At 32.4% G+C, this 26733-nt stretch overlaps 2 protein-coding genes across 4 annotated transcripts; both read left to right on the top strand.

Annotated features, from left to right (window-relative positions):
- Nucleotides 1-4235: 4235 nt before the first annotated feature.
- Nucleotides 4236-8906, top strand: LOC142636848 (calcineurin B-like protein 10). Its single transcript, XM_075811142.1, has 9 exons — nucleotides 4236-4430; nucleotides 4695-4866; nucleotides 4981-5063; nucleotides 5853-5912; nucleotides 6051-6159; nucleotides 6259-6311; nucleotides 7213-7293; nucleotides 7379-7491; nucleotides 8374-8906. The coding sequence occupies exons 1-9, from the start codon at nucleotides 4407-4409 to the stop codon at nucleotides 8447-8449; spliced, it is 771 nt and encodes a 256-aa protein (XP_075667257.1). The 5' UTR covers nucleotides 4236-4406; the 3' UTR covers nucleotides 8450-8906.
- A 9848-nt stretch (nucleotides 8907-18754) lies between these two features.
- Nucleotides 18755-25501, top strand: LOC142634242 (calcineurin B-like protein 9). Of its 3 annotated transcripts, XM_075808539.1 has the most exons (9): nucleotides 18755-18898; nucleotides 19157-19328; nucleotides 19442-19524; nucleotides 20905-20967; nucleotides 21106-21214; nucleotides 21314-21366; nucleotides 23717-23797; nucleotides 23880-23992; nucleotides 24892-25501. In XM_075808539.1, the coding sequence occupies exons 4-9, from the start codon at nucleotides 20935-20937 to the stop codon at nucleotides 24962-24964; spliced, it is 462 nt and encodes a 153-aa protein (XP_075664654.1). In that variant the 5' UTR covers nucleotides 18755-18898; nucleotides 19157-19328; nucleotides 19442-19524; nucleotides 20905-20934; the 3' UTR covers nucleotides 24965-25501. The 3 variants fall into 3 exon arrangements, with proteins under 3 accessions (XP_075664654.1, XP_075664655.1, XP_075664653.1); XM_075808540.1 differs by lacking the exon at nucleotides 19157-19328; XM_075808538.1 differs by lacking the exons at nucleotides 19157-19328; nucleotides 19442-19524.
- Nucleotides 25502-26733: the final 1232 nt, after the last annotated feature.

Here is a 26733-nt window from a genome sequence, read left to right as displayed (position 1 = left end):
GGCATATGTCAACACATGGTGACAAGTTCCTAAACTCCCGATCTGATGCATTTAACCAATTGGTATGGAACCAATTATTTATATTTTTATTTATTTTTAAATTTTTTGTGATGAGACTTGCATTAGTGTGTTTGGATTAGCTTTTTGTTGAAAACCAATTTGCTTAATTTGTAGTCCTTGGCAAAATGACAGTTTTTTTTTTTTTTTGTGTGTGGCTTAATTTGGCCAAAGGATGATTGGACTTGAATAATGTGAAACTTTAACAGATTGTACGTAAGGTGTCAATTGTTTTCCTTGTTTGAAGCCTACTATTTGAAGTTTTAAACAAATTACTAATGTCGCTCACTTGAAAAATAGTGAATTGCTAAACATTTAGAGTGAACTATTGGAAATATTGGGTAGTATAAGGATGATGTTATTGACCAATGCTGATCTACGTAGGACCATAGATGAGAGTTAGTATGTAGCCTAATTGGTACCAATATTTTGTAAGGACTATAGTTTATTACCAATCGATGTAGAGTGTTTATTGACTGAAAATGTGTCTATTGAAAAATGAAAAAACACAATTGTTTGATATTTTTAATTGCATACATTGCATAAATTTATGTAGCCACGTGACGCAATGAGGAGTGATCAACAAAAAGTCAAATATTTTGACTATTAGTTATTACTAATCATTAACCTATGTGATGCACGGGAAATAAATTAAATATAATATATGATTTAATCTTACTAAATAATAGTATATAGCTAAAATATATACTAATAGTTATGTGTTATAAAATAAAGAAAAAAAATGTCATGTACAATTATTATTATTATTTACAATGCATTTAAAAAAACTTATGCAACATAAAAAAAAATGTCATTATAAATTAACAGAATTACCCGTGCAATGCACAAAGAAGCTATCGAGTACGAGTTATGATTTAATCTTGGTTAAATTTACTACAATCGTCATATCAGTATAATTTAACAATAAAGCTTTGTTTGTATAAATGCATAGTATACTTAGAAACGTGAGGTAACATTAATAAAATACAAATTTTAACGATTTTGCAAGATGATATCTAAAAAAAATTGAACATATATAATAACTTAGAACATAAAATCGTGGGTTCTAGTTAACTCAAGTGGTAAAATTGAGTACTATCCAACAACATTATAACTCCTTTGGGAATGAACCTTAAATGAGCACAATGTTTAGCAAATTTATTTATTTTTCTATGATACATATGAATATTTTGCGAACATAACTTTGATAGATTTTTGTAAAAGGTTTAAAAAATTCTTCATTTCTTCTTCTTTGATTGCACGTTAAGATTCTAATTTAAAAAATCCCTAACATCAATATGACATATGCAATTAAACAAAAATTTAAATAAACGTTGGGATACCAATTATCTTGCATGCAAACCTACTCTCCTCTTGAACAATGTACCTCGTAACTATTTAAGATACTATTTAATGATGATAATTACATAAAAGAAAAAGAAAAAAGAACAATAATAATAAACTGAAACACAAAATACTGTATTCTATCCAATATATGTTATAAGACTTTTTTTTTTCTTCTAAATATTTGATATTTGATAATTATTTTTGTCACAAAGCTTCTATCGGAACTTATTTAGTTATATAACTTCTTTTTGGTACTTGATTTTATGAAAGTTGAGTTCCAACATGGAACTCAATTTTGCCGAAATCTATGATACTCAATAGAACGTTGAACTCGAGTTTCAAAAAATTGAGTTCCACATTTGTCACATATCATTGAATTGCATAGAACTCAACTTTAGTGAAATTAATTTCTACTTTGAACTTGATTTTGAGAAAATCAAGTTCCAAAAGATGCTACATAACAAAATAAGTTGCAATAGAAACTTTTTAACAAAACAATTTGCATAAACCAAATATTTAACAAAAAAACACCGACATTGCAATGTTAAAAGAAAATTTTGTAATAAATTGAAAGAAAAATATAGTTTTTCTAAATGTCAATTTAAATGTCTTAAAACTAAGTTTATCAAAATGTATGACTATAAAACAACACAAATCAACCAATAATAACTTTGAATTTCAATACTTCACAGGAAACAGTCAAACCCATTAAGCCAAGAGTTTAAATAATATTTTTGACATTCGAAATTCAAGGTCTTCCTCTTTCAAACATCTTGTGGCTTGAATATGTACATACTCGGGTGTGGTCATAGCATAAGTCCCACCCTTTCTATGTAATAGTGGTTAATCTATGAATGAAACTTTGCCAGACTTTTCTCTTGAAAAAAAATAGAAAAATAAAAAGTAAAATAAAGAAAGGCTGCATGTTATCCATATTGTGCATGGGACTTGTTTACTTGGCATTCAATGAGAGTGCCAAATTGAACCAAATAAAAAAAAAAGGAAAAAATATATAATAGAAAAAGAAAACGAATTCACAGAAAAATAATACAAGTATCAAAATAGAAGTTAAAATCATATGTTGTAGCATTCCTATTCCTCCCCAACTCCTTAAGCCAAAGTTTAACGAACTAAACAATCAATAAAGCCAAAATTTAAAGAACTCAACTTATAGGAAGTGGCGGAGGAGAAAGAAAGGGCAGTAAAACTAGTGAAGAAGACTTGTTTGTTGAAGTGGCTGTGTTTGTTTTCTAAATCTTTGCGGTGTTCAGACTTTGAAGGCTTTCATGTAGGGTTTACATGTTTTTGGGTCTTTGGGTTTTAAAGAGAAATTCCTATATAGTCAAAAATTGGGGCTAGAATGAATGAATGAAGGAGAGAGAGGCGAAGGGTGTGGCTTAGAGTCTGAGATAAAAACAAAGAGAAAAACGGATTAGTCTGCGATCACTTGCTGTATTGGTGTTGAGATTGTCAACGATTATTTTCAAAGATACTGGTGTGCGGTTGGAAAAGAGAAACTGCTTGCCAATCACAGTTTTTTTGCAGCTTGGTCATATTTATATGTGCCGAGGGAAAACAATTGTATGATACAGTATAAAGAATTGTTTCTTTTGGTTGTGGTTAGTTATTTAAAATCCCAAAAGATACAATTGTTCAATGTCTTATTCTGCAAAACGAAAAGACATAATTGTTCGGTTTTTAAATATAGGCGTGTGGCATAAATTTATGTAGTCACGTGGCATAATGAGACGCGGTCAATGAAAAGTCAAACGTTTCAACTATTAGTTATTAATATAGATATAGATATAACCATCGCTTTCCCTTGGTGCGGTGGTCACTCTACAAATATAAATGCTTGTGGGGTGTAAGGGAGGGGGTAAGGGTCGGGGTTCAAGTCTCCAAGAGGAAACTTCACACATATATATACTTAGAGTAGAAATTTTATCTTGTATAAAAAATATATATATAGATATAGATATAGATATATAGATCCTTCTAAGAAAAAAGATATAGATGTATAGATCAGGGAAGTACTTCATATTCATCTTCTTCTCTTCTCTCTTTCTTGGTTTTTCAAACCTTTCAAATGATATTTAGCACGCCTAAGAAATAGACTTTATAGCTAGCATGTTTTAAAAACCTTTCAAACTTCTATTTACTAATACTTGTTAATTTACAGCTAGCATATTTTGACTTTTGTTTTGTTTTTTTTTTTTTTTTGGTGGTGAAAATGTGATTCATATGAATCACATTTTCATATGATTCGTATGAATCACATTTTCACCAAATGAATTGAAATTTTAAAAGCCCCCCGTGATGGCAAATTGGTTCTTATTTTTAATAAAATATAATATTGATTTGATTGTTATTATTTTTTTAATAAATTTATCTATTACTTTTTATTAGGCTTGGATTCGAATTTCAAGTCAAGAATTGAGTTATCGACAATATGGTTATACTTATGAGATTTAATCGATAAAACTTAAATTAATGAATATGTATTTATTTACAGTGGTAATTTCAAAACGGTACATCAGTATTGACTGATACCAAAATATTTCGTTCTAATAGCTAAATCGAAACGGCCTTCGATATGAAATTGACTTTCTTGATATAAGTAGCTAAATATTATATTATTCATTAATCAGTGTCGTCAATCTTTTGTTTTCTTATTTATTTATTTATTTATTTTGGGTGTGAATGTTAAGAAAAAGATACCTTGTGATTCTTCTTTAAAAAAAAAGATACCTTCTAATTATCCTGTCCTAATAAATAATTGCTAAATACTTATAAATAATTGCTAAATACTTAGACGATTCTTCTTTCTTTCCAGTTAGTTGTTACTGCAGGCCTCTCTCTCTCTCTCTCTCTGCTTTTTAAAGCTCAAGACCAAAACAAAGAGAAAAACAGAGATCTCTCTGTGTGTGCTGTTAAAGCTCAAGATCTAAACAGAGAAGACAGGAAAAAGAGTTGTCATCTCTAATGTACTGTGTCGTACAGAAATGGGTTGTACTCAAAGCTCTCAGGTACTCTCTCTCTCTCTCTCTCTCTCTCTCTCTCTCTCTCATTTCCGCTTGGTTGGCGAGAAACTCGTATTGGTTTCAACGACTACAAACATGTTTTGGTTTCAATGACTCAAGCTATTCTCACCTTACATACTACAAAGTTCATATATTTATGTTTGAGTATGAGTTTGTTTTCTTAATGACAAACTCAGAGAAAAGTTGTAGTTAATAGTTATGTGTATGAATTTGGATTTAATTATCTGGGTTGATATTTGAAATGATCAGAGATCAAGCACTTGGGTGGAAGGAGGCAGTATATGTGTATTGTTTGCGCCCTTCATAGGCTATATTGAAGTCCTAGTCCTCAGCTTTTCTCGCTGCCTTCCTCGGTACTCTACGCCAAAGCACTTGTATTACTCCTTTGACGACATCGTCCGACTTGCTAATACAACCCCATGTGCGTCCAATGCTTTGTTGCTGTTGTGTTTGTGATTTTTTTTTAATAATTGGTGATGGTGAATGAGTGATTGGCATGAGATTTTTTGGTGATTTTGTGCTTATCTGTTTACAGTTACAGTCAATGAAATTGAGGCGTTGCGCGAGTTGTATAAAAAGTTGAGTCAATTGCTTGTTGATGATGGTCTCATACACAAGGTAGCTGGAATTCTGTGTGTTTATCTTTTGTCTTTTCAACTTATGCTTTTTTTCTTTTCTTTTTTGCAATTTCCTGCAGGGAAGGAGGAAGGGGGGTTGTTCTTAATTCGTGAGATAGGAAAAAACTGAATTGTTATGATAACTTGATTAGTAGATATTAATGCAACAATAATGACTCCTTATTTTTATTGAAATTTCATAAACTTACATTAAAACTAAGCTTTTTTATAAGACGACATCTACTTGAGTATTTACCGCAAAGAATAATCAGATGAATTGTATAAACATCCAGACTTTATTGATTTTGTATATGTCTAGGTCGAGAGAAATCATATTGAGAGTGCAGACAATCCTTCCTATCACTGTCAGGAGGGTAATCCTATTGTTTGTGATGACCGATCTTGCTAAAATGAAAAATAAAACTAATGAGCCATATTAGTCAGGATCAGAATTTCTGATGCATTGCATTACTCTTCTGAGATTGATTTGCTTTGTATTTACAAGCAATCTGTAGTAATTACTAGCCTATTTGGGGATAGGACAGAGATGTGTTATATTTACATATGTGAGAGATTAACTAAGACAACCTCTGAGGCAATTCTATAATATATGAATAAGAAATTTATTTGTTTGCTGTCCTTATTTTCATCCAATAATTAATTACTCATCTGTACACTATGCATCTTGGGTTGGCTCAAATGATTGAGTTTTGTTGCAGTTTTAGAACTACTGTCCTAGAAGTAACCAGATTCTAAATTTGTAATCCTTATGTTTGCTTGTCATTTGAAGGAAGAGCTCCAATTGGCACTGTTTAGAATGCCAGCGGGCGAGAATCTTTTTCTGGACAGGGTAATTTTGCTTTGACTTTTATGCTTGACTCTAATAATCTGGATATTCTTTTCAAAACTTGATTAAATTGATGACTTGTGTCGCTGATATGATTTGTGATTCAGTTAATTCTTTCAATTGCTACCCTTTCTTACCTAGGTATTTGATCTTTTTGATGACAAGAAAAATGGGGTCATTGATTTTGAGGGGTTTGTTCGTGCACTCGGTGTCTTCCATCCTCATGCTCCTATGGATGACAAAATTGATTGTAAATGTTGAAGCGGTTTCTACTTTATGCAACTATAAATGCAGACTTTTCACTCAGTTTAAGCTATTGATTTTGTTTTCTCATTTGGTTTTTATGCAGTTGCATTTAGGCTGTATGATTTGAGACAGACTGGATATATTGAAAAGGAAGAAGTGAGTAATTCTAAGTTGGTATATTTTTAATATATATGTAAAACTTGGATATCAAAGTTATTTGTATCTTTACTAAGAGCTTGTTTTGGGTCGGGAGAAAAGGAGAAAGAAATGATGAAACCCTACCATTTCTCCATTTGCGACTTTTTAAGGGGATGGAATGGAATGGGCCGTTCCATTCTTCTCCAACAGCCATTTTTGTATCCTGCCCATATTGGGTGGAATGCTTCATTACTGTCATTATTAATTGAGGGAAAATGGCATATTTGCCTCTATTTGAAAAGAATAGAAATAAAATATAAACGGACATAATAGTAAAAGATGTATCCCTTTTCTTTCAATTCATTCTGTTATAAACTTTGAAACATACTAAAAAAAGATAAACAGCCAGGGTTTAAGAGATAGCCCAGTGGTAACAACATCCTTTGTGGTGTTCTATGTATGTGATTTGAACCCTACCTCTCCCTTCATCCAATATCTACCTATCAAAAAAAAAAACTAAATTCCTCCATATTTCAATCCATTTACTTGTAATTTGCCATTCCATTTGATCACTTTCCTTTGTGAACTCTGAAACATAGTATAAATCTTATCTATTACTTCTTTTCATCCAAAGGACATTGATAAAGAATAGGTTCATGTGTATTCTTGACTCATAAAACTATTCTGCTAACAGACGATGTTGTGAAACATAAAATGTTAAAATCAAATTCATTTGGAGTTCAAAATGGAACTTTTCATTTTTTTTAATAGTACAGCTCCTCTTCCCATTCAAATACTTGGTCCATTATGTGCTTCTAATTGGAGAAAGATGAGATTGTAGCATGTTAATTTCTTATTGATTTCATTTATTGGTATCCCTAAAATTTCCCAACCATCAATTTTACTGTTGAGATCTCAGGTTAGGCAGATGGTTGTTGCCATCCTTTCAGAATCTGGTATACAGCTGTCAGATGAAAGTCTTGAAGCTATCCTTGATAAGGTAAGGATTCCATGTCAAAATTCTTTCTTCTGATACCCCATTTTTGAAGTTTTGTGCACTGACAGTGACTTCTTTCTTTACTTAGACATTTGCTGATATTGATGTCGATATGGATGGCAAGATTAGCAAAGAAGAATGGAAGGCTTTTGCTGTTGGGCATCCAACACTTCTGAAGAACATGACACTTGCTTATTTAAAGTATCTCACTTTCTCCATTCACTTTATTGTTAAATTTATTACTATCATTATTGTTACTACCATTACAACTGCTGATAGATTATTGTGACTATGAATTCTGCTTTTCCTGTCCAAAAAAATTACTTGTTTTAAAATTTCTATTATTCAAGTTCTGTTTCTAAACCCAGTATTCAGTTCCTTTGTTTACACTTGAGTGACTGAAAAAGATAGCCAAATATGATACTTATAAAAAAGAAAAAAAAAAGGCAAATATGAATTCTTTGTAAGATCATGCGCCAGACTTTTTGACATTGAATTGCCCTTTCTGTTCGTTTTATCTTTTGTCTTTAGAAGCATGGTTTGTTTTCTCATGGAACTTGTATCAAGATATTGTTTTTATTTATTTATTTGCCTTTGATTTCTGAGAAACATGGGAAAGAATATGGAAAATTGGGTTCTTAACTTTGTTGAAGTTGGATGGTATGGTAAAATGGGAAATTCCTTTTATGCATTTAACATCTTAGCAATCTACTGTAGCATAAAATAGTAAATGCCAGATCAACTTCTCAATGCTATTTTGAATTGAGTGTCTATTACATTTGGTTCTGCTCTTGCGTGGTTACCTGCCTGTGAACTTTGTTATATTTTCTAATTTGGGTTGGGGACATAATCTAGGAATGTCACAGATTTTGCGTTGCACTTGTGACTGTTGCATGATGCATTGCTAGTAGATGATTGGGTTATTACATACTTGGCTTGGGGCAATGTAAAGAACTAAACTAGCATTCTATGGTATTTAGGCATTGAGATTTCTCTGACACATGATGTCAGCCACTATTTGTATCATACTGAATACTCTCAATACACTAAACCTACTTTGTTTATGATTTTGCCATTTGCCAGGGACATTACAACCGTATTTCCAAGTTTTATTTTCAACACTGAAGTTGATGAAAACATATTGGCAACAATACAATAAGGCTAAATGTTGAAAAGGAAGAGAGGAACTTCTGCTATGTTTTCATCTTCCAAAGAAGTTGGACTATTTTGGTTTATATATGTTGCCTCCAACCAGTACAAACACAAGGCTGGCTAAAACCATTGCATCTATCTATGATCAATCCATTCTTCCACTCGAAACCTCATTGGCAACAAATATCCCTAGTTGTTTATGTACATTGATCAAAGTATTCCTATTGTGTAGCGAAGTGATATGTAATTTTATCATTGCCCTAGTTTGTCCTGTCATCCACCAATAATTATATCCTATGCCAGCTCTATGGAGCAGGCCTCTCACATGATGTGGGTCCAATGCACCTGTAGGACTTTAGCTTGTGAGTGGTGCACTCCATGGTACTGGTCTTGGGAACCAGGAGATACCTTCTTGTCTTCCACACCTCTCTCTTTTTAAAATTTTATAGCCTCAATTGACTCTTTGTTGTTGTGTGTGTAAGCCCGTTTGGCTATATATTCATATAACTTATAAGCATATCTTTTTAAGTAAAAAGTAAGAAAAAGAGGATTTATCCTTAAGCCTTGAGCCAGATTTGTCTTAAGAACCACAGAGCTAATTACAACGTGGAAGGGGCTGCTACATATATGATGCTCTCTTGACAATAAGAATTTGCTATATGCAACAAGGGTGGGGAGTGAAGAGCCACTCAAGGTGGCTCCCCCCAGAACAAAACCCCACCCTTCATTTCCCTCCTTTAGTAAAAAGCAGCTTCAAGAAATGCCTGCCTTCGAAATATATATAGTTGGGTTAAAGGCCCCCGATTTATGCATCTATAGTTGGCAAGCAAGAATATCTTTACTCTTATGCAGTTTTTTGTTGGATCAGTATATATTACATGTTGATGTCAATTTTGTTGTAATTACTTAGATTTGGTTTTACAATCATGGTCATCATTTCAATATGATGTTGTGAAATAAAGATGTACTTTTCATAGCATTGCTTTCTTCACTGTACCTCTATTCTTTTTCCAACGTTTATCACTACTTTAAAATAATTAGGGATCGCAATTTTACCATAACTCACCTCATCTTGTCTTGGCACGAATGGATGCTAGGACGGGGTGGAGAAATTTTTTTACCTCAATCCCTAGGTGGGACAGATAAAATTTTTGGTCGTCTCACCTTAACTGTCCTAAACATATTTCCTAAAATACCCTTATATCTATGTCGTTTTAAAAATATCCTTGGAAATAAATTTTTTTTTTCATTTCAATTGAATATATTTTATAAAAAATACACCTTGTTTCGGGTGTATATTTCTCCCTCCTCACAGCTGATGGGACCCATAGCTGATGGGTCTAACCAGCTTGTGAGAGGGAGGAAGCATACACCCAAAACAAAGTATACTTCCTCAATCTATTCTATCCTTACTTATTCACTTTTCAACTATGACCGCCGCCCCCACCCTCTCTTTCTCTCTCTCTGGTTTTTTGGAGATCTTGTCGTTGGTCACCTTACCAAGAAATCTCTCTGTTGCTGTCGTGGTAGGTTTTTCAGTTCTCGGAGACCAACTTGAGGTGGCCCAAGAGTACTCCCACCTTAATTTTGAATAGGAATAGAGGGATCTTGTTCCTATCTATTACTGAGGTTCTTTGAGCTTTGCATACTCATTCCCGCGTTTAGTTTATACTACCCGATGTCCCATGCAATTTACTGTTGAGCCATTGTTGAGGTCCCAGGTTAGGCAGATGGTTGTTGCCATTCTTTCAAAATAAATCTGATATACAACTGTCAGATGAAAGTCTTGAAGCTATCATTGATAAGCTAATGATTCCATGTCAATAGTCTTTTTTGTGAGACTCCATCTTTGAAGTTTTGTGCACTAATAGTGACTTTTCTTTACTTTGACATTCGCTGATATCGACGCGGATAAGGATGGCAAGATTAACAAAGAAGAATGGAAGGCTTTTGCTGTTGGGCACCCAACACTTCTGAAGAACATGACGCTTATTTAAAGTATCTCACTCTCTCCATTCACTTTGTTGTTAACTTTGTTACTATCATTATTATCCAACTACTGAGAGTTTATTGTGACGGTAAGACTTCTGCTTTTCTTGTCCAAAAAAAATTACTTGTTAGAAATTTCTATTTTGGGTAGGAGCATAATCTAGGAAGGTGTCACTGATTTTGTGTTGCACCTGCCACTGTTGTATGAGTCACTGCTAGTAGATGTTGAGTTATTATATGCTTGACTTGGAGTTACGTAAAGAACTAAACTAGCATATTTGTTATTTAGGCATCAAACTTTCTCTGATTCATGATGACATCAACTATTTGTATGACACTAGATGCTCTCAAAATTCTAAACCTACTTTGTTTATATTTTGCGATTTGCTAGGGACATTACAACTGTGTTTCCAAGTTTTATTTTCAACACTGAAGTTGATGAAAACATCTTGGCAATAGTTAATTTGGTATGGCTAAATGTTGAAAATGAAGAGAGGAGCTTCAGCTGCATCAGACTATTTTAATCTTCCAAAGAAGTTGCATCAGACACCATTTCACAATAGTGTCTCATAAAATTCTCTATGTTTTTTCTCTTGTATCTAATTGATTATCTAATTGGGCTAGTCTTTTGACTCATTCCAATTAGGCTCTAGTATGTAACTTGGAGTGAGACTAAAAGGGAACAAATAAGACTCTAACTCCAATGGGCCTTGGGCTTTTCTGTCAACTATTAACAAATCCGAAATTATCATTAATTATATTTAATACCATTATATAAATATAATTGCACTCTAAACCTTATCAATAAATTATATTCCAAGACTTTATTGTACATGCAACCTCTTCATAAAATATTCGGAATAATACAAAGTCATGTAAGTAGATTGTCATTTTGAAGATTACTACATCTTAATCCTTAAGTACTCGGTTTAATCCTTTATAGTTATTCATCATATATTTATGAAATCCAATTTCATAAATATATACTTTAGTAACTCCTTACTAAAGTAGTTAGGCCTAACATTTTGAATAACCAAACCCATTAAACTTATCTTAGGGGAATATTTTATATCTCCGTTAAGAGATTATAAATTCCATCTTGAGAATATATATTCCATCAACACTAAATTCATCTGCCCAACATACTGAGGTTTTAATTGTGACTTTAGATCTCACTCCTGATATATCAAAGCAATCTACACTTCATGATCATGTCTATTATTCTTTCAGGATTAAGAATTCATGTAAATAGAAGTCGTGAGATTTATTATTCATTTGACAGATATTAGAAGAATAATAAATTTCACAGCGGTCCAATTCAATATGCTTTAACTCTTAAAACATATTAACATACCAACTAGAAGTCTCCATTTCCATGATTAAGACAAATCATCTTAGTTGATACGTTATAGTCTTCGCAGATGAAATGCTCAATTTCATAACCGATTACAAATTAAAACTTTGAGTTTACAAAGAACTTGTGATTTATATCTTTTGTGATAAAATCACATAAATCACATACTATGCATTTCATGGATTATATGATAATGTCGAAATATTCATGTTACCATTATTTTAGATAATAATAAAACAATTTTATTAATCGCAACATAATGTAATACATAATGTCATATATAGCATCATACAATAGGATTTAATGGCACACATCCTAACACTTTCCTCTCTGTGAGGAAGACGAATCCTAACCCTCTTAGGAATCGGAACCTATCCCTAAACCTAGAGAGGGTGTCAGAATCCAGAGCACATGGCTCCCAGAGGGCATGAAAAGCCTTAACCTCTCTTCGGCAAAAAGTGGCAGTATCCTCCTTTGCCTCAACGAGGTTGTTGCTAGACAACAACCTCGTTTCTAACTCACTAAATCTCATTCTCTAGCAACAACCTCGTTTCTAACTCACTAAATCTCATTCCTGGCATAACTCTCCATTCACCCACTATTTCCTCAAACAAATCCATTGACTGACGAAGCAAGGGAAGTAGATCAGCCAACACTGGACCTAAGCCGCTAACCCCAAAAACAAAACTTTCAATTAAAGAGTCGAAGGAATGGGAAAAACCTAGAGAAGCCCCTAAGCATGCAAAGAAAAACGAGATGGAAGGACAGAGTCTCCTAACCTCCATGGAACCCAAAAGAAGAAAAAAAAGGAGGTAAAACTCCAAATAACAAAACAAGAAAAGGAAAAAAACTAGTAATTTTTTGCTAGTAATTTTTGCTACAAAGAATAAAGCAAGAAGAAAGAAACCGTACCTCAAAGGAACAATCCCAGAAAGGAGAAACGCAACGGAGAGCTCAAAGAAGAGAAACACAAAGCAACAATGGCGCAAAAGGAAGAAAGTAAGGAGGAAAGAGAAAATGACAGTTTAATAAAGCTGGGCACAAAAAACTGAAAATCGGAGGGAAACCCAAAGGAAACATGAGTGGAGCATTGAATTCCACCAGTCAGAATGTGCCACATGGCCACAATGCGTACGGCGCCGCCACTACGCATTAAATGTCGCTTGAATAGAACCCCATGGGTCATGTCTGAACCAAAAACCTTCCATCTTCTTGTGATCATCATTACACGTAAGGACAACCACAGAATCAGGGGGGGCAACTGATAGGCCCAGTAAATACCATTGTACAGACGAACCCTTCAGATATCTTCATCCACCTAAACCCAGCTTGGACAGAGTAAAAGAAGCCATGAAAGAGAATTCAATATCGCAAACAGTTACAAACTATTTAGAAGACCGTTGGTAGCCCATTAAAACCGACATTAATGAGCCTAAAGGAGTTACAGAAGGGGCACTAAAGCCATCATAAATAAGGTACAACGGCTACAAGAGAAAGGGATATATGTACGCCTTTTAGAACTAAACAAGGTTCAAACAGACACACACATTGAAGCACTGATAATTTCTTATGTTCATTCTAGCTCTCATAATTTCTCTCTGATTCCATTCACTAACTTTACCATCGGAGACTCTGTGGCCGGCACCACACCGGTGACCACTTAGAAATGATTCCATTCTTGACCTTGCAGGTTCAAAGACTAAGCTCGTGTTGACCCATCTGGATGAATCTACGTGACTGACGATCTTAGCATCATCAAATCTCTTACAAAAGTAATAATTGGAAAATTAATTAAGGACTCTTTATAAAATAAAAGAAAAAAAGGGTCAGTATTTGTTAGCTTTGGACAGATTTCAATTAAACAAAGTTCCTAGAGGACAAGCAAAAAAGATTAATAAAATAAAGATTAATAAAACATAATTCACTCCAACTAGAATATTGACCTGCTATATATTTCCGTAGTAGTTCAGTTTAAGCTTGGTCACTTACTAAATTTTTTTTTAAGCATTCCCATCCGATTTGATTGTTTAGTGTGTGATAGGTGCAGATTTTGAAGTTTTTTTTTTTTAAGTTCCTTTATTTATTTATTTTAAGGAGCAAATTGAAAGTCATTTGACTCTTGTTATGCGTAGTTTTGTGAAATCAATGATTATGAGATTCTTTTTTAGTTTTTTTGCTAGATTGTGTTGAAGAAAATATTATATGGTGGAAAGCAATAAATAAGGAGAGAGAAAGAGAGAAAGAGAGAGAGAGAGAATGCTAGTATTAATTAGGTAATAAGGTGAAAAATAATAGCATTTAATGATTTTTTTTTTAATCGTTAGATTTCTTAGGAATCTATGGTGTAAAAAATGTGTAAATTTATAAGAGTTATACCAGATATAACCTGAATCCATATATATATAAATATATATATATATATATATATATATATATATATATTTCCTGTGGGAGCGATGGGATTTTCTAAAACAAAGAAAAAGTAGTGTTGGTGAAGTGTGAAGGCCTTGAAAAATCCAAGAAGTACTTTGTGCAAAACCTCTATCATGGCTTCATCTGATATTTTCCATGCCTGTGGTGACGAGTTCCCCAACTCCTTCTAATCTAATGCATTTAACCAATTGGTAAGGACCCAATTATTTATATTTTAGTTTATTTTTAAATTTTTTGTGGTGGGACTTGCATTAGCGTGTTTGGATTAACTTTTTGTTGAAAACCAATTTGCTTATTTTGTAGTCCTTGGCAAAATGACAGTTTTTTTTTTTTTTTTGCTTAATTTGGCCAAAGGATGGTTGTACTTGAATAATGTGAAAATTTAACAGATTGTACGTAAGGTGTAAATTGTTTTCCTTGCTTGAAGCCTGCTATTTGAAGTTTTAAACAAATTACTAATGTCGCTCACTTGAAAAATAGTGAATTGTTAAAACATTTAGAGTAAACTATTGGTAATATTGGGTAGTATAAGGATGATGTTATTGACCAATGCTGATCTATGTGGGACCATAGACGAGAGTTAGTATGTAGCCTAATTGGTACCAATATTTTGTAAGGATTATAGTTTATCACCAATCGATATAGAGTGTTTATTGACTATAAATGTGTTTATTGAAAAATGAAAAAACACAATTGTTCGATATGTGGCATAAATTTATGTAACCACGTGGCGCAATGAGGAGTGATTAACAAAAAGTCAAACGTTTCGACTATTAGTTATTACTAGTTGTTAACACGTGCGATGCACGGGAAATAAATTGAATATAATATATGATTTAATCTTAATAAATAACAACATATAGCTAAAACATATACTAATAGTTATATGTTATAAAATGAAGAAAAAAAATGTCTTGTACAATTATTATTATTATTATTGTTATTATTATTATTATTGTTATTATTATTATTATTATTATTATTATTTACAATGCATTAAAAGAAACTTATGCAACATAAAAAAAAAATGTCATTATCAATTAACAAAATTACCCATGCAATGCACAAAGAAGCTATAGAGTATGAGGTATGATTTAATCTTGGTTTAATTTACTACAATCATCATATCAGTATAATTTAATAGGAAGGCTTAGTTTATAAAAATGCATAGTATACTTACAAAAGTGAGGTAACGTTAATAAAATACAAATTGTAACAATTTTGCAAGATGATATCTAAATAAAATTGAACATATATAATAAATTAAAACATAAAATCGTGGGTTCCAGTTAGCTCAAGTGGTAAAATTGAGTACTATCCAACAACATTATAACTCTTTTGGGAATGAACCTTAAATGAGCACAATTTTTAGCAAATTCGTTTATTTTTTTATGATATATATGAATATTTTTCGAACATAACTTTGCACATTAAGATTCTAATTTAAAAATTCCCTAACCTCAATATAAAATATGCAATTAAACAAAAAGTTAAATAAATGTTAGGATTCCAATTATCTTGTATGCAGACCTACTCCCTTGCCTTGAACAATGTACGTCATAACTATTCAAGATACTATTTAATGATGATAATTACATAAAAGAAAAAGGTAAAAGAACAATAATAATAAATTGAAACACAAAGTACTATATTCTATCCAATAGATGTTATAAGACTCTTTTTTCTAAATATTTGATATTTGAATTTATTTTTGTTACAAAGCCTCTATTGGAACTTATTTAGTTATATAACTTCTTTTTGGTACTCAATTTTATGAAAGTTGAGTTCCAACGTGGAACTCAATTTTGCCAAAGTCTATGAAATTCAGTAAAACGTTGAACTTGAGTTTCAGAAAATTGAGTTCCACATTTGTCACATATCATTGAATTGCATAGAACTCAACTTTAGTTAAATTAAATTCTACCTTGAACTTGATTTTGAGAAAATCAAGTTCCAAAAGATGCTACATAACAAAATAAGTTGCAATAGAAACTTTTTAACAAAACAATTTGCATAAACCAAATATTTAACAAAAAAACACTGACATTGCAATGTTAAAAGAAAATTTTGTAATAAATTGAAAGACAAATATAGTTTTTCTAAAATTATTGTGATTGTTTTGTAACTTTTCAAATCTGCCAATCAGTTTCAAAAAACCAGCTAGTCCATAAAAGAATGATATCTAAAATCAAATAAGTGTCAATTTAAATGTCTTAAAAACTAAAGGTCTGTTTGGTAACGTTGTTTGAACAATAATTTTCGTTATTTAAACAATATAACACATATTTCCACAACACTTTTTTATCTACACGTATTTTCACAACACTTAAACAACGTTACTAGAACAACATTACCAAATAGACCCTAAGTTTATGAAAATGTTTGACTATAAAACGAACACAAATCAACCAATAATAACTTCGAATTTCAATACTTCACAGGAAACAGTCAAACCCATTAAGCCAAGAGTTTAAATAATATTTTTGACATTCAAAATTCAGGGTCTTCCTCTTTCAAACATCTTGTGGCTTGAATGTGTACTTACTTGGACGTGGTCATAGAATAAGTCCCACCCTTTCTATGTAATAGTGGTTAATCTATGAATGAAACTTTGGAAAACTTTTCTCTTGAAAAAAAAATGGAAAAATAAAAAGTAAAATAAAGAAAGGCTGCATGTTATCCATATTGTGCATGGGATTTGTATACTTGGCATTCAATGAGAGTGCCAGATTGAACCACAAAAAAAAAAAAAAAAACGAAAAAAAGATATAATAGAAAAAGAAAACGAATTCACAGAAAAATAATACAAGTATCACAATAGAAGTTCAAAACATATATTGTAGCATTCCTATTCCTCCCCCAACTCCTTAAGCCAAAGTTTAATGAACTAAACAATCAATAAAGCCAAAATTTAAAGAACTCAACTTACAAGAAGAAGTGGAGGAGAAAGAAAGGGCAGTAAAGCTAGTGAAGAAGACTTGTTTATTGAAGAGGCTGTGTTTGTTTTCTAAATCTTTGCAGTGTTTAGACTTCAAAGGCTTTCGTGTAGGGTTTACACATTTTTGGGTCTTTGGGTTTTATAGAGAAATTCATATATAGTCAAAAATTGGGATTGGAATGAATGAATGAAGGAGAGAGAGGCGAAGGGTGTTTCTTAGAGTCTGAGATAAAAATGAAGAGAAAACGGATTAGTCTGTGATCGCTTGTTGTATTGGCGTTGAGATTGTCAGCGATGTTTTTCAAAAATAGAGGTGTGCTGTTGGAAAAGAGAAACTGCTTGCCAATCACCGTCTTTTTGCAGCTCGGTTATATTTACATGTACCGAGGGAAAACAACTGTATGATACAATGTAACGACTTGTTTCTTTTGGTTGTGGTTAGTTATTTAAAATCCCAAAAGAGATAATTGTTCAATGTCTTATTCTACAAAACGAAAAGACACAATTATTTGGTTTTTAAATGTATGTGTGTGACATAAATTTATATAGCCACGTGGCACAATTAGACGTGGTCAACAAAAAGTCAAACATTTCAACTATTAGTTATTAATATAGATATATAGATCAGGTTAGTCAGTTTCGTACCGTAACGGCCGGTATTTACTGTTTCGGTACCTTGGTCGATATAGAAACAAGGTCATTTCATGCTGGAAAATATACCAGACCATATCAGGTCATTTCGGCCATACCGGAGAAGATATCGGATTTCGGATGGTAAATGCATACCAAACCGGAACAAAAAGAAGTGTTTCTTTCTCGCTCTCACCTTCCACCGATGACGATCTCTACATTCTCAACCTCAAGTCGATGTCATGGACTGATTTTGGCTATTGCTACTTTCATCTTCATCTTCTTCTTTCTCTCTCTGTCCGTCTAACTTTCTCTTTATTGATTTTTCAAACCTTTTAAATGATATTTAGCACGCCCATGAAATAGACTTTACAACTAGCACTTTTTTTTATTTTAAATATTTATTTACTGTAACTAGCATGTTTTAAAAACCTTCCAAACTGATATTTACTAATACTTGTTATTTTACAGCTAGCATGTTTTGACTTTTGTTACCAAATGAATTGAAATTTTAAAAGCCCCACGTGATGGCAGATTGGTTCTAATTTTTTTAAAAATATAATATTGATTTGATTGTTATTATTATTTAATAAATATATCTATTACTTTTTATTACTTTCTATTGGGCTTGGATTAAAATTTCAGGTTAAGAATTGAGTCATCAACAATATGGTTATATTTATGAGATTTAATTAATAAAACTTAAATTAATGAATATATATTTATTTATTTATAGTGGTAATTTTAAATTGATACACTGATATTAAGTGGTACCAAAATATTTCGATTTGATAACCAAACCGAAACGGCCTTACTACGAAATTGACTCTCTTGTAGACAGGTGAATATTATATTATTCATTAATCAATGTTGTCAATCTTTTGTTTTAGACGATTCTTCTTTCTTTCCAGTTAGCTATTACTGCAAGTCTCTCTCTCTCTCTCTCTCTCTCTCTGCTTTTTAAAGCTCAAGACCAAAACAGAGAGAAAAACAGAGATCTCTCTGTGTGTGCTGTTAAAGCTCAAGATCTAAACAGAGAGAAGACAGGAAAAAGAGTTGTCATCTCTAATGTACTGTGTCGTACAGACATGGGTTGTGCTCAAAGCTCTCAGGTACTCTCTCTCTCTCTCTTTCTCTCTCTCTCTCTCATTTCCGCTTGGTTGGCGAGAAACACGTTTTGGTTTCAATGACTACAAGCATGTTTTGGTTTCAATGACTCAAGCTTTTCTCACCTTACATACTACAAAGTTCATATATTTATGTTTGTGTATGTGTTTGTTTTCTTAATGACAAACTCAGAAAAGTTGTAGTTAATAGTTATGTGTATGAATTTGGATTTGATTATCTGGGTTGATCTTTGAAATGATCAGAGATCAAGCACTTGCATGGAAAGAGGCAGTTTATGTGTATTGTTTGCGCACTTCATAGGCTATATTAAAGTCCAAGTCCTCAACTTTTCTCGCTGCCTTCCTTAGTACTCTACACCTAAGCACTTGCATTACTCCTTTGATGACATCGTCCAACTTGCTAAAACAACCCCATGTGCGTCCAATGCTTTGTTGCTGTTGTGTTTTGGATTTTTTTTAATAATTGGTGATGGTGAATGAGTGATTGGCATGAGATTTTTTGGTGATTTTGTGCTTATCTGTTTACAGTTACAGTCAATGAAATTGAGGCGTTGCGCGAGTTGTATAAAAAGTTGAGTCAATTGCTTGTTGATGATGGTCTCATACACAAGGTAGCTGGAATTCTGTGTTTATCTTTTGTCTTTTCAACTTATGCTTCATTTTTTTTTTTTTGCAATTTCCAGCAGGGAAGGGGGAAGGGGGGTTGTTCTTAATTTGTGACATAGTAAAAAACTGAATTGTTATGATAACTTGATTAGTGGATATTAATGCAACAATAATGCAGGAAAGCACCAATGCGGCTACAGGTGTGCCGCACTGGCATCCGACGTGAGGTGCAGTGGGTGACATTGCTGCCCGTGCGTCGGTGCTTTTTTTTTTTTTTTTGTTTCCGGATTCACGCCGACTCTGGCGATTCGCGTAGATTCAGGTCAAATCAGTTCGTATCGAAAACCGACCAATTCAAGCCGTATCGGCCGATACTGGCTTTGAATCAGGCCGAAATTCAAGTAAGAATTATTATAAAAGAAAAAAAACAGAGTGCAAAAACATCTTTAAAAAAAAAAAAAAAAACCTTAAAACCATCACTGCCTCCTGCCTCTCTGCTCTCTGCCTCTCTCTGCGCTCTGCTCTCTGCTCTCTGCCTCCCTCCCTATATTCTAAATTCAACTTGTGGGTTGTATTTAATTTATGAACATTATGTTTTGGTTATCATTTATTATTGCGCTTGAATTTGGTATATGTTTATATAATGTGAAAAAGTATGCTTAGAAATATATAGAAAATATATATAAATATATTTTTAATAATTTTTTAATCACTGCACCCGCCGTACCTGCACCCGTACTTGCACCCGAATCAAAAAACGCACCTATGCTGACACCTTATATTTATTGAAATTTCATAAACTTACATTAAAATTAAAATTTTTTATAAGGCGACATCTACTTGAGTATTTACCACAAAGAATAATCAGATGAATTGTATAAACATCCAGACTTTATTGATTTTGTATTTGTCTAGGTCGAGAGAAATCATATTGAGAGTGCAGACAATCCTTCCTATCACTGTCAGGAGGGTAATCCTATTGTTTGTGATGACCAATCTTGCTAAAATGAAAAATAAAACTAATGAGCCATACTCGTCAGGATCAGAATTTCTGATGCATTGCATTACACTTCTGATATTAATTTGCTTTGTATTTACATGCAATCTGTAGTAATTACTAGCCTATTTGGGGACAGGACATAGATGTATTATATTTACATATGTGAGAGATTAACTAAGACAACCTCTGAGGCAATTCTATAATATATGATAAGAAATTTATTTGTTTGCCGTCCTTATTTTCATCCAATAATTAATTACTCATCTGTACACTATGCATCTTGGGGTGGCTCAAATGATTGAGTTTTGTTGCAGTTTTAGAACTACTGTCCTAGAAGTAACCAGATTCTAAATTTGTAATCCTTATGTTTGCTTGTCATTTGAAGGAAGAGCTCCAATTGGCACTGTTTAGTAGAATGCCAGCGGGCGAGAATCTTTTTCTGGACAGGGTAATTTTGCTTTGACTTTTATGCTTGACTCTAATAATCAGGATATTCTTTTCAAAACTTGATTAAATTGATGACTTGTGTTGCTGATATGATTTGTGATTCAGTTAATTCTTTCAATTGCTACCCTTTCTTACCTAGGTATTTGATCTTTTTGATGACAAGAAAAATGGGGTCATTGATTTTGAGGGGTTTGTTCGTGCACTCTGTGTCTTCCATCCTCATGCTCCTATGGATGACAAAATTGATTGTAAATGTTGAAGCGGTTTCTACTTTATGCAACTATAAATGCAGACTTTTCACTCAGTTTAAGCTATTGATTTTGTTTTCTCCTTTGGTTTTTATGCAGTTGCATTTAGGCTGTATGATTTGAGACAGACTGGATATATTGGAAGGGAAGAAGTGAGTAATTCTAAGTTGGTATATTTTTAATATGTATGTAAAACTTGGATGTCAAAGTTTTTTGTATCTTTACTAAGAGCTTGTTTTGGTCGGGAGAAAAGGAGAAAGAAATGATGAAACCCTACCATTTCTCCATTTGTGACTTTTTAAGGGGATGGAATGGAATGGGCCGTTCCATTCTTCTCCAACAGCCATTTTTGTATCCTGCCCATATTGGGTGGGATGCTTCATTACTGTCATTATTAATTGAGGGAAAATGGCATCTTTCCCTCTATTTGAAAAGAATAGAAATAAAATATAAACGGACATAATAGTAAAAGATGTATCTCTTTCCTTTCAATCATTCTGTTATAAATTCTTAAACATACTAAAAAAAGATAAACAACCAGGCTTTAAGAGATAGCCTAGTGGTAACAACATCCTTTGTGGTGTTCTATGTCTGTGATTTGAACCCCACCTCTCCTTTCATCCAGTATCTACCTATCAAAAAAAGGCAAAAAAAAAAACTAAATTCTTCTATATTCCAACCCATTTACTTGTAATTTGCCATTCCATTTGATCACTTTCCTTCGTGAACTCAAAACATAGTGTAAGTCTTATCTATTACTTCTTTTCGTCCAAAGGACATTGATAAAGAAGAGGTTCTTGTATATCATTCAATGTTATGAATACTGTTTCGAAACTTACTTCGGTTTGTTAATTAGAATGAAATATTTCGATACCAAATTGGTGCCAAACTATTTTAGTGTACTATTTCGGAGTTACCACAAATAAATAAATAAATAAATAAATATTATTCATATATATATATAAAATAAAAAAAATTCAATATATTAGTTTTTTTTCAACTCTTAGAAAAAGCTAGCATATCTGCATATAGTTATTTTTTTAAATAAAAAAATTATTTATGGCATTTTTGTAAATAAAGCCAACATTTTGAGTAATTAAAATCATAGAACCTTCTTGAAATTCACTTCCCATTTCCCAAACACACCTACGTGAACCACTCTTTCCCACCTATCCAATATATTTCAATTGTCTCTCACACAGTCACACTTCTCAATATTCTTTTCTATGTCCATGATTTGAACCCCACATCTCCCTTCATCTATCAAAAAAAGGAAAAAAAAAAAAAACTAAATTCCTTTATATTCCAACCCATTTACTTGTAATTTGCCATTCCATTTGATCACTTTCCTTTGTGAACTCCCAAACATAGTGTAAATCTTATCTATTACTTCTTTTCATCCAAAGGACATTAATAAAGAAGAGGTTCATGTGTATCATTCAAAATAAATACCGTTTCGAAACCCGTTTTGGTTTGTTAATTAGAATGAAATATTTCGATACCGGATTGGTACCGAACTATTTCGGTGTACTATTTTGGAGTTACCACAAATAAATAAATATATATTATTTATATATATATATATAATAAAAAATTCAATATATTAGTTTTTTTTTTCAACTCTTAGAAAAAGCAAGCATATCTGCATATAGTCATTTTTATAAATAAAAAAAAAATTATTTATGGCACTTTTGTAAATAAAGCCAACATTTTGAGTAATTCAAAACGTAGAACCTTCTTGAAATTCACTTTCCCATTTCCCAAACACATGCACATGAACCACACTTTCCCACCTATCCAATATATTTCAATTGTCTCTCACACAGTGACACTTCTCAAAATTCTTTTTTATGTCCATGATTTGAACCCCACCCCTCCCTTCATCCAGTATCTACTTATCAAAAAAAAAAAAAAACTAAATTCCTCTATATTCCAACCCATTTACTTGTAATTTTGCATTACATTTGATCACTTTCCTTTGTGAACTCTAAAACCTAGTGTACATCTTATCTATTACTTCTTTTCGTCCAAAGGACATTGATAAAGAAGAGGTTCCTATGTATCCTTGACTCAAAAAGACTATTCTGCTAACAAACAATGTTGTAAAACATAAAATGTTAAAGGATTTTGCTAATGTGTGCCCTTAGGCACACAATAATTAATTATTTTTGAAAATATTTTCTCGAAAATTGAAAAAGTATTAACAGTTTTTTCAATTTCTGAAAAAATGTTTTAAAAAATAGATGAGTAAATGTGTGCCCTTAGGGCATACATTAAATGGACCTAATGTTAAAATCAAATTAATTTGGAGTTCAAAATGGAACTCTTCATTTTTTTTAGTAGTACAGCTCCTATTCCCATTCAAATACTTGGTCCATTATGTGCTTCTAATTGGAGAAAGATGAGATTGTAGCATGTTAATTCCTTATTGTTTTCATTTATTGTTATCCCTAAAATTTCCCAACCATCAATTTTACTGTTGAGCCATTGTTGAGATCTCAGGTTAGGCAGATGGTTGTTGCCATTCTTTCAGAATTTTGTATACAGCTGTCAGATGAAAGTCTTGAAGCTATCATTGATAAGGTAAGGATTCCATCAAATTCTTTCCACTGATACCCCATTTTTGAAGTTTTGTGCACTGACAGTGACTTCTTTCTTTACTTAGACATTTGCTGATATTGATGCCGATATGGATGGCAAGATTAGCAAAGAAGAATGGAGGGCTTTTGCTGTTGGGCATCCAACACTACTGAAGAACATGACACTTGCTTATTTAAAGTATCTTACTTCCTCCATTCACTTTGTTGTTAACTTCGTTACTATCATTATCGTTACTACCATTACAACTGCTGATAGATTATTGTGACTATGAATTCTGCTTTTCCTGTCCAAAAAAATTAGTTGTTTTAAAATTTCTATTAATCAAGTTCTGTTTCTAAACCCAGTATTCAGTTCCTTTGTTTACACAGTGATTGAAAAAGATAGCCAAATATGATACTTACAAAAAAGAAAAAAGAAAAAAGAAAAAAAAAAGGCAAATATGAATACTTTGTAAGATCATATATACACCAGACTTTTTGACATTGAATTGCCCTTGCTGTTCATTTTATCTTTTGTCTTTAGAAACATGGTTTGTTTTCTCATGAAACTTGTATCAAGACATTGTTTTTATTTGTTTGTTTGCCTTAGATTTCCGAGAAACATGGGAAAGAATATGGAAAATTGGGTTCTCAACTTTGCTGAAGTTAGGATGGCATGGTAAAATGGGAAATTCTTTTAATGCATTTAACATCTTAGCAATCTACTGTAGCATAAAGTAATAAAAGCCAGATCAACATCTCAATGCTATTATTGAATTGAGTGTCTATTACATTTGGTTCTGCTCTTGCGTGGTTACCTGCCTGTGAACTTTGCTATATTTTCTAATTTGGGTTGGGGACATAATCTAGGAATGTCACAGATTTTGCGTTGCACTTGTGACTGTTGCATGATGCACTGCTAGTAGATGATTGGGTTATTATATACTTGGCTTGGGGCTATGTAAAGAACTAAACTAGTATTCTTTGGTATTTAGGCATTGAGCTTTCTCTGACACATGATGTCAACAGCTATTTGTATCACACTGAATACTCTCAATACTCTAAACCTACTTTGTTTATGATTTTGCCATTTGCCAGGGACGTTACAACCGTGTTTCCAAGTTTTATTTTCAACACCGAAGCTGATGAAAACATTTTGGCAACAATATGATAAGGCTATATGTTGAAAAGGAAGAGAGAAACTTCTGCTATGTTTTCATCTTCCAAAGAAGTTGGACTATTTTGGTTTATATATGTTGCCTCCAACCAGTACAAACACAAGGCTGGCTAAACCCATTGCATCTATCTATGATCAAATATCCATTCTTCCATTCGAAACCTCATTGGCAACAAATATCCCTTGTTGTTTATGTACATTGATCAAAATACTCCTATTGTGTAGCGAAGTGATATGTAATTTTGTCATTGTCATTGTCCTCGTCGTTTGTTCTGTCATCCACCAATAATTATATCCTATGCCAGCTCTATGGAGCAGGCCTCTCACATGATGTGGATCCAATGCACCTGTAGGACTTAGCTTGTGAGTGGTGCACTCCATGGGATGGGTCATGGGAACTAGGAGTCACCTTCTCGTCTTCCACACCTCTTTCTTTTTAAAATGTTATAGCCTCAATTGACTTTTTGTTGTTGTGTGTGTAAGCCTGTTTGGCTATATATTCATACTAGTCGCTAACCCGTGCTATGCATGGGAACTTATCTATTTGTGAGGTAGATTAAAATAATTTTATAGAATTTTAAATTAATTAAGAAACTACACCATTGCATAATTTGCTCTTGTATAATTTGAATTTGTTTTATAAATTGATAAAGAAGCCATTGCTTGAAAGTGCAATGACCTACAAAAAATTTGTTAGATAATTTTAAATACTACAAAAAAATAACTCAAAAAGATATTAAAAATTCTGAAAGACCAAAAAATATTAAAGAAAAATTATCAACGTTTGAGTTTGACTTTAAGTTGGACTTATTAGAGAGATAGAGTTTCACTTTTTGTTAAGTTTGGATTAAACAAAAATAATTTTATTTAAAAAAAATAATGAGTTTGAGTTTAAGTTGGACTTATCAGAGAGAGAGAGTTTCCCTCCTTGTTAAGTTTGGACTAAACAAAAATAATTTTGTTTAAAAAAAATGATGAGTTTGAGTTTAAGTTAGACTTGACAGAGAAATAGAGTTTCACTCCTGGTTAAATTTGAACTAAACAAAAATAATTTTATTTAAATAAAATAACAATTTTATTTAAATATTGTTCTAACGTGAAAAATTTTGGAAGCTTCAAAAGCTTTGGCTATATATATATATATATATATATAGTTAGAGAGATAGAGTTTCGCTCTTTATTTAGTTTAGATTAAACAAAAATAATTTTGTTTTAAAAAAAATGATGAGTTTGAATTTAAGTTTGATTTGTCAGAGAGATAGAGTTTCACTCCTTATTAAGTTTGGACTAAACAAAAATAATTTTGTTTAAAAAAAATGATGAGTTTGAATTTAAGTTAGACTTGTTAGAGAAATAGAGTTTCACTCTTGATTAAATTTGAACTAAACAAAAATAATTTTATTTAAATATTGTGTTAACGTGAAAAATTGTGAGAGTTTTAGAGACTTCGGTTTTATATATAAATATATTGATAACTTATAAGCATATTTTAAAGTAAAAAAATAAGAAAAAGAGGATGTATCCTTAAGCCTCAAGCCAGATTTGTCTTAGGAACCAGAGAGTTAATTACAATGAGGAAGGGGCTGCTATGATGCTCTCTCGACAATAAATAATTTGCTATATGCAACAAGGGTGGGGAGTGAAGAGCCACTCAAGGTGGCTCCCCCCAGAGCAAATCCCCACCCCTCATTTCCCACCTTTAGTAAATAGAAGCTTCAAGAAATGCCTGCCTTCGAAATATAGTTGGGTTAAAGGACCCAGAT

The sequence above is a fragment of the Castanea sativa genome, chromosome 5 (genome assembly GCF_040712315.1).
Source record: "Castanea sativa cultivar Marrone di Chiusa Pesio chromosome 5, ASM4071231v1".
In the NCBI taxonomy this organism is placed as follows: Eukaryota; Viridiplantae; Streptophyta; class Magnoliopsida; order Fagales; family Fagaceae; genus Castanea; species Castanea sativa.
Note: the sequence above shows the minus strand (reverse complement) of the source record. Positions and strands in the feature narration are given on the sequence as shown.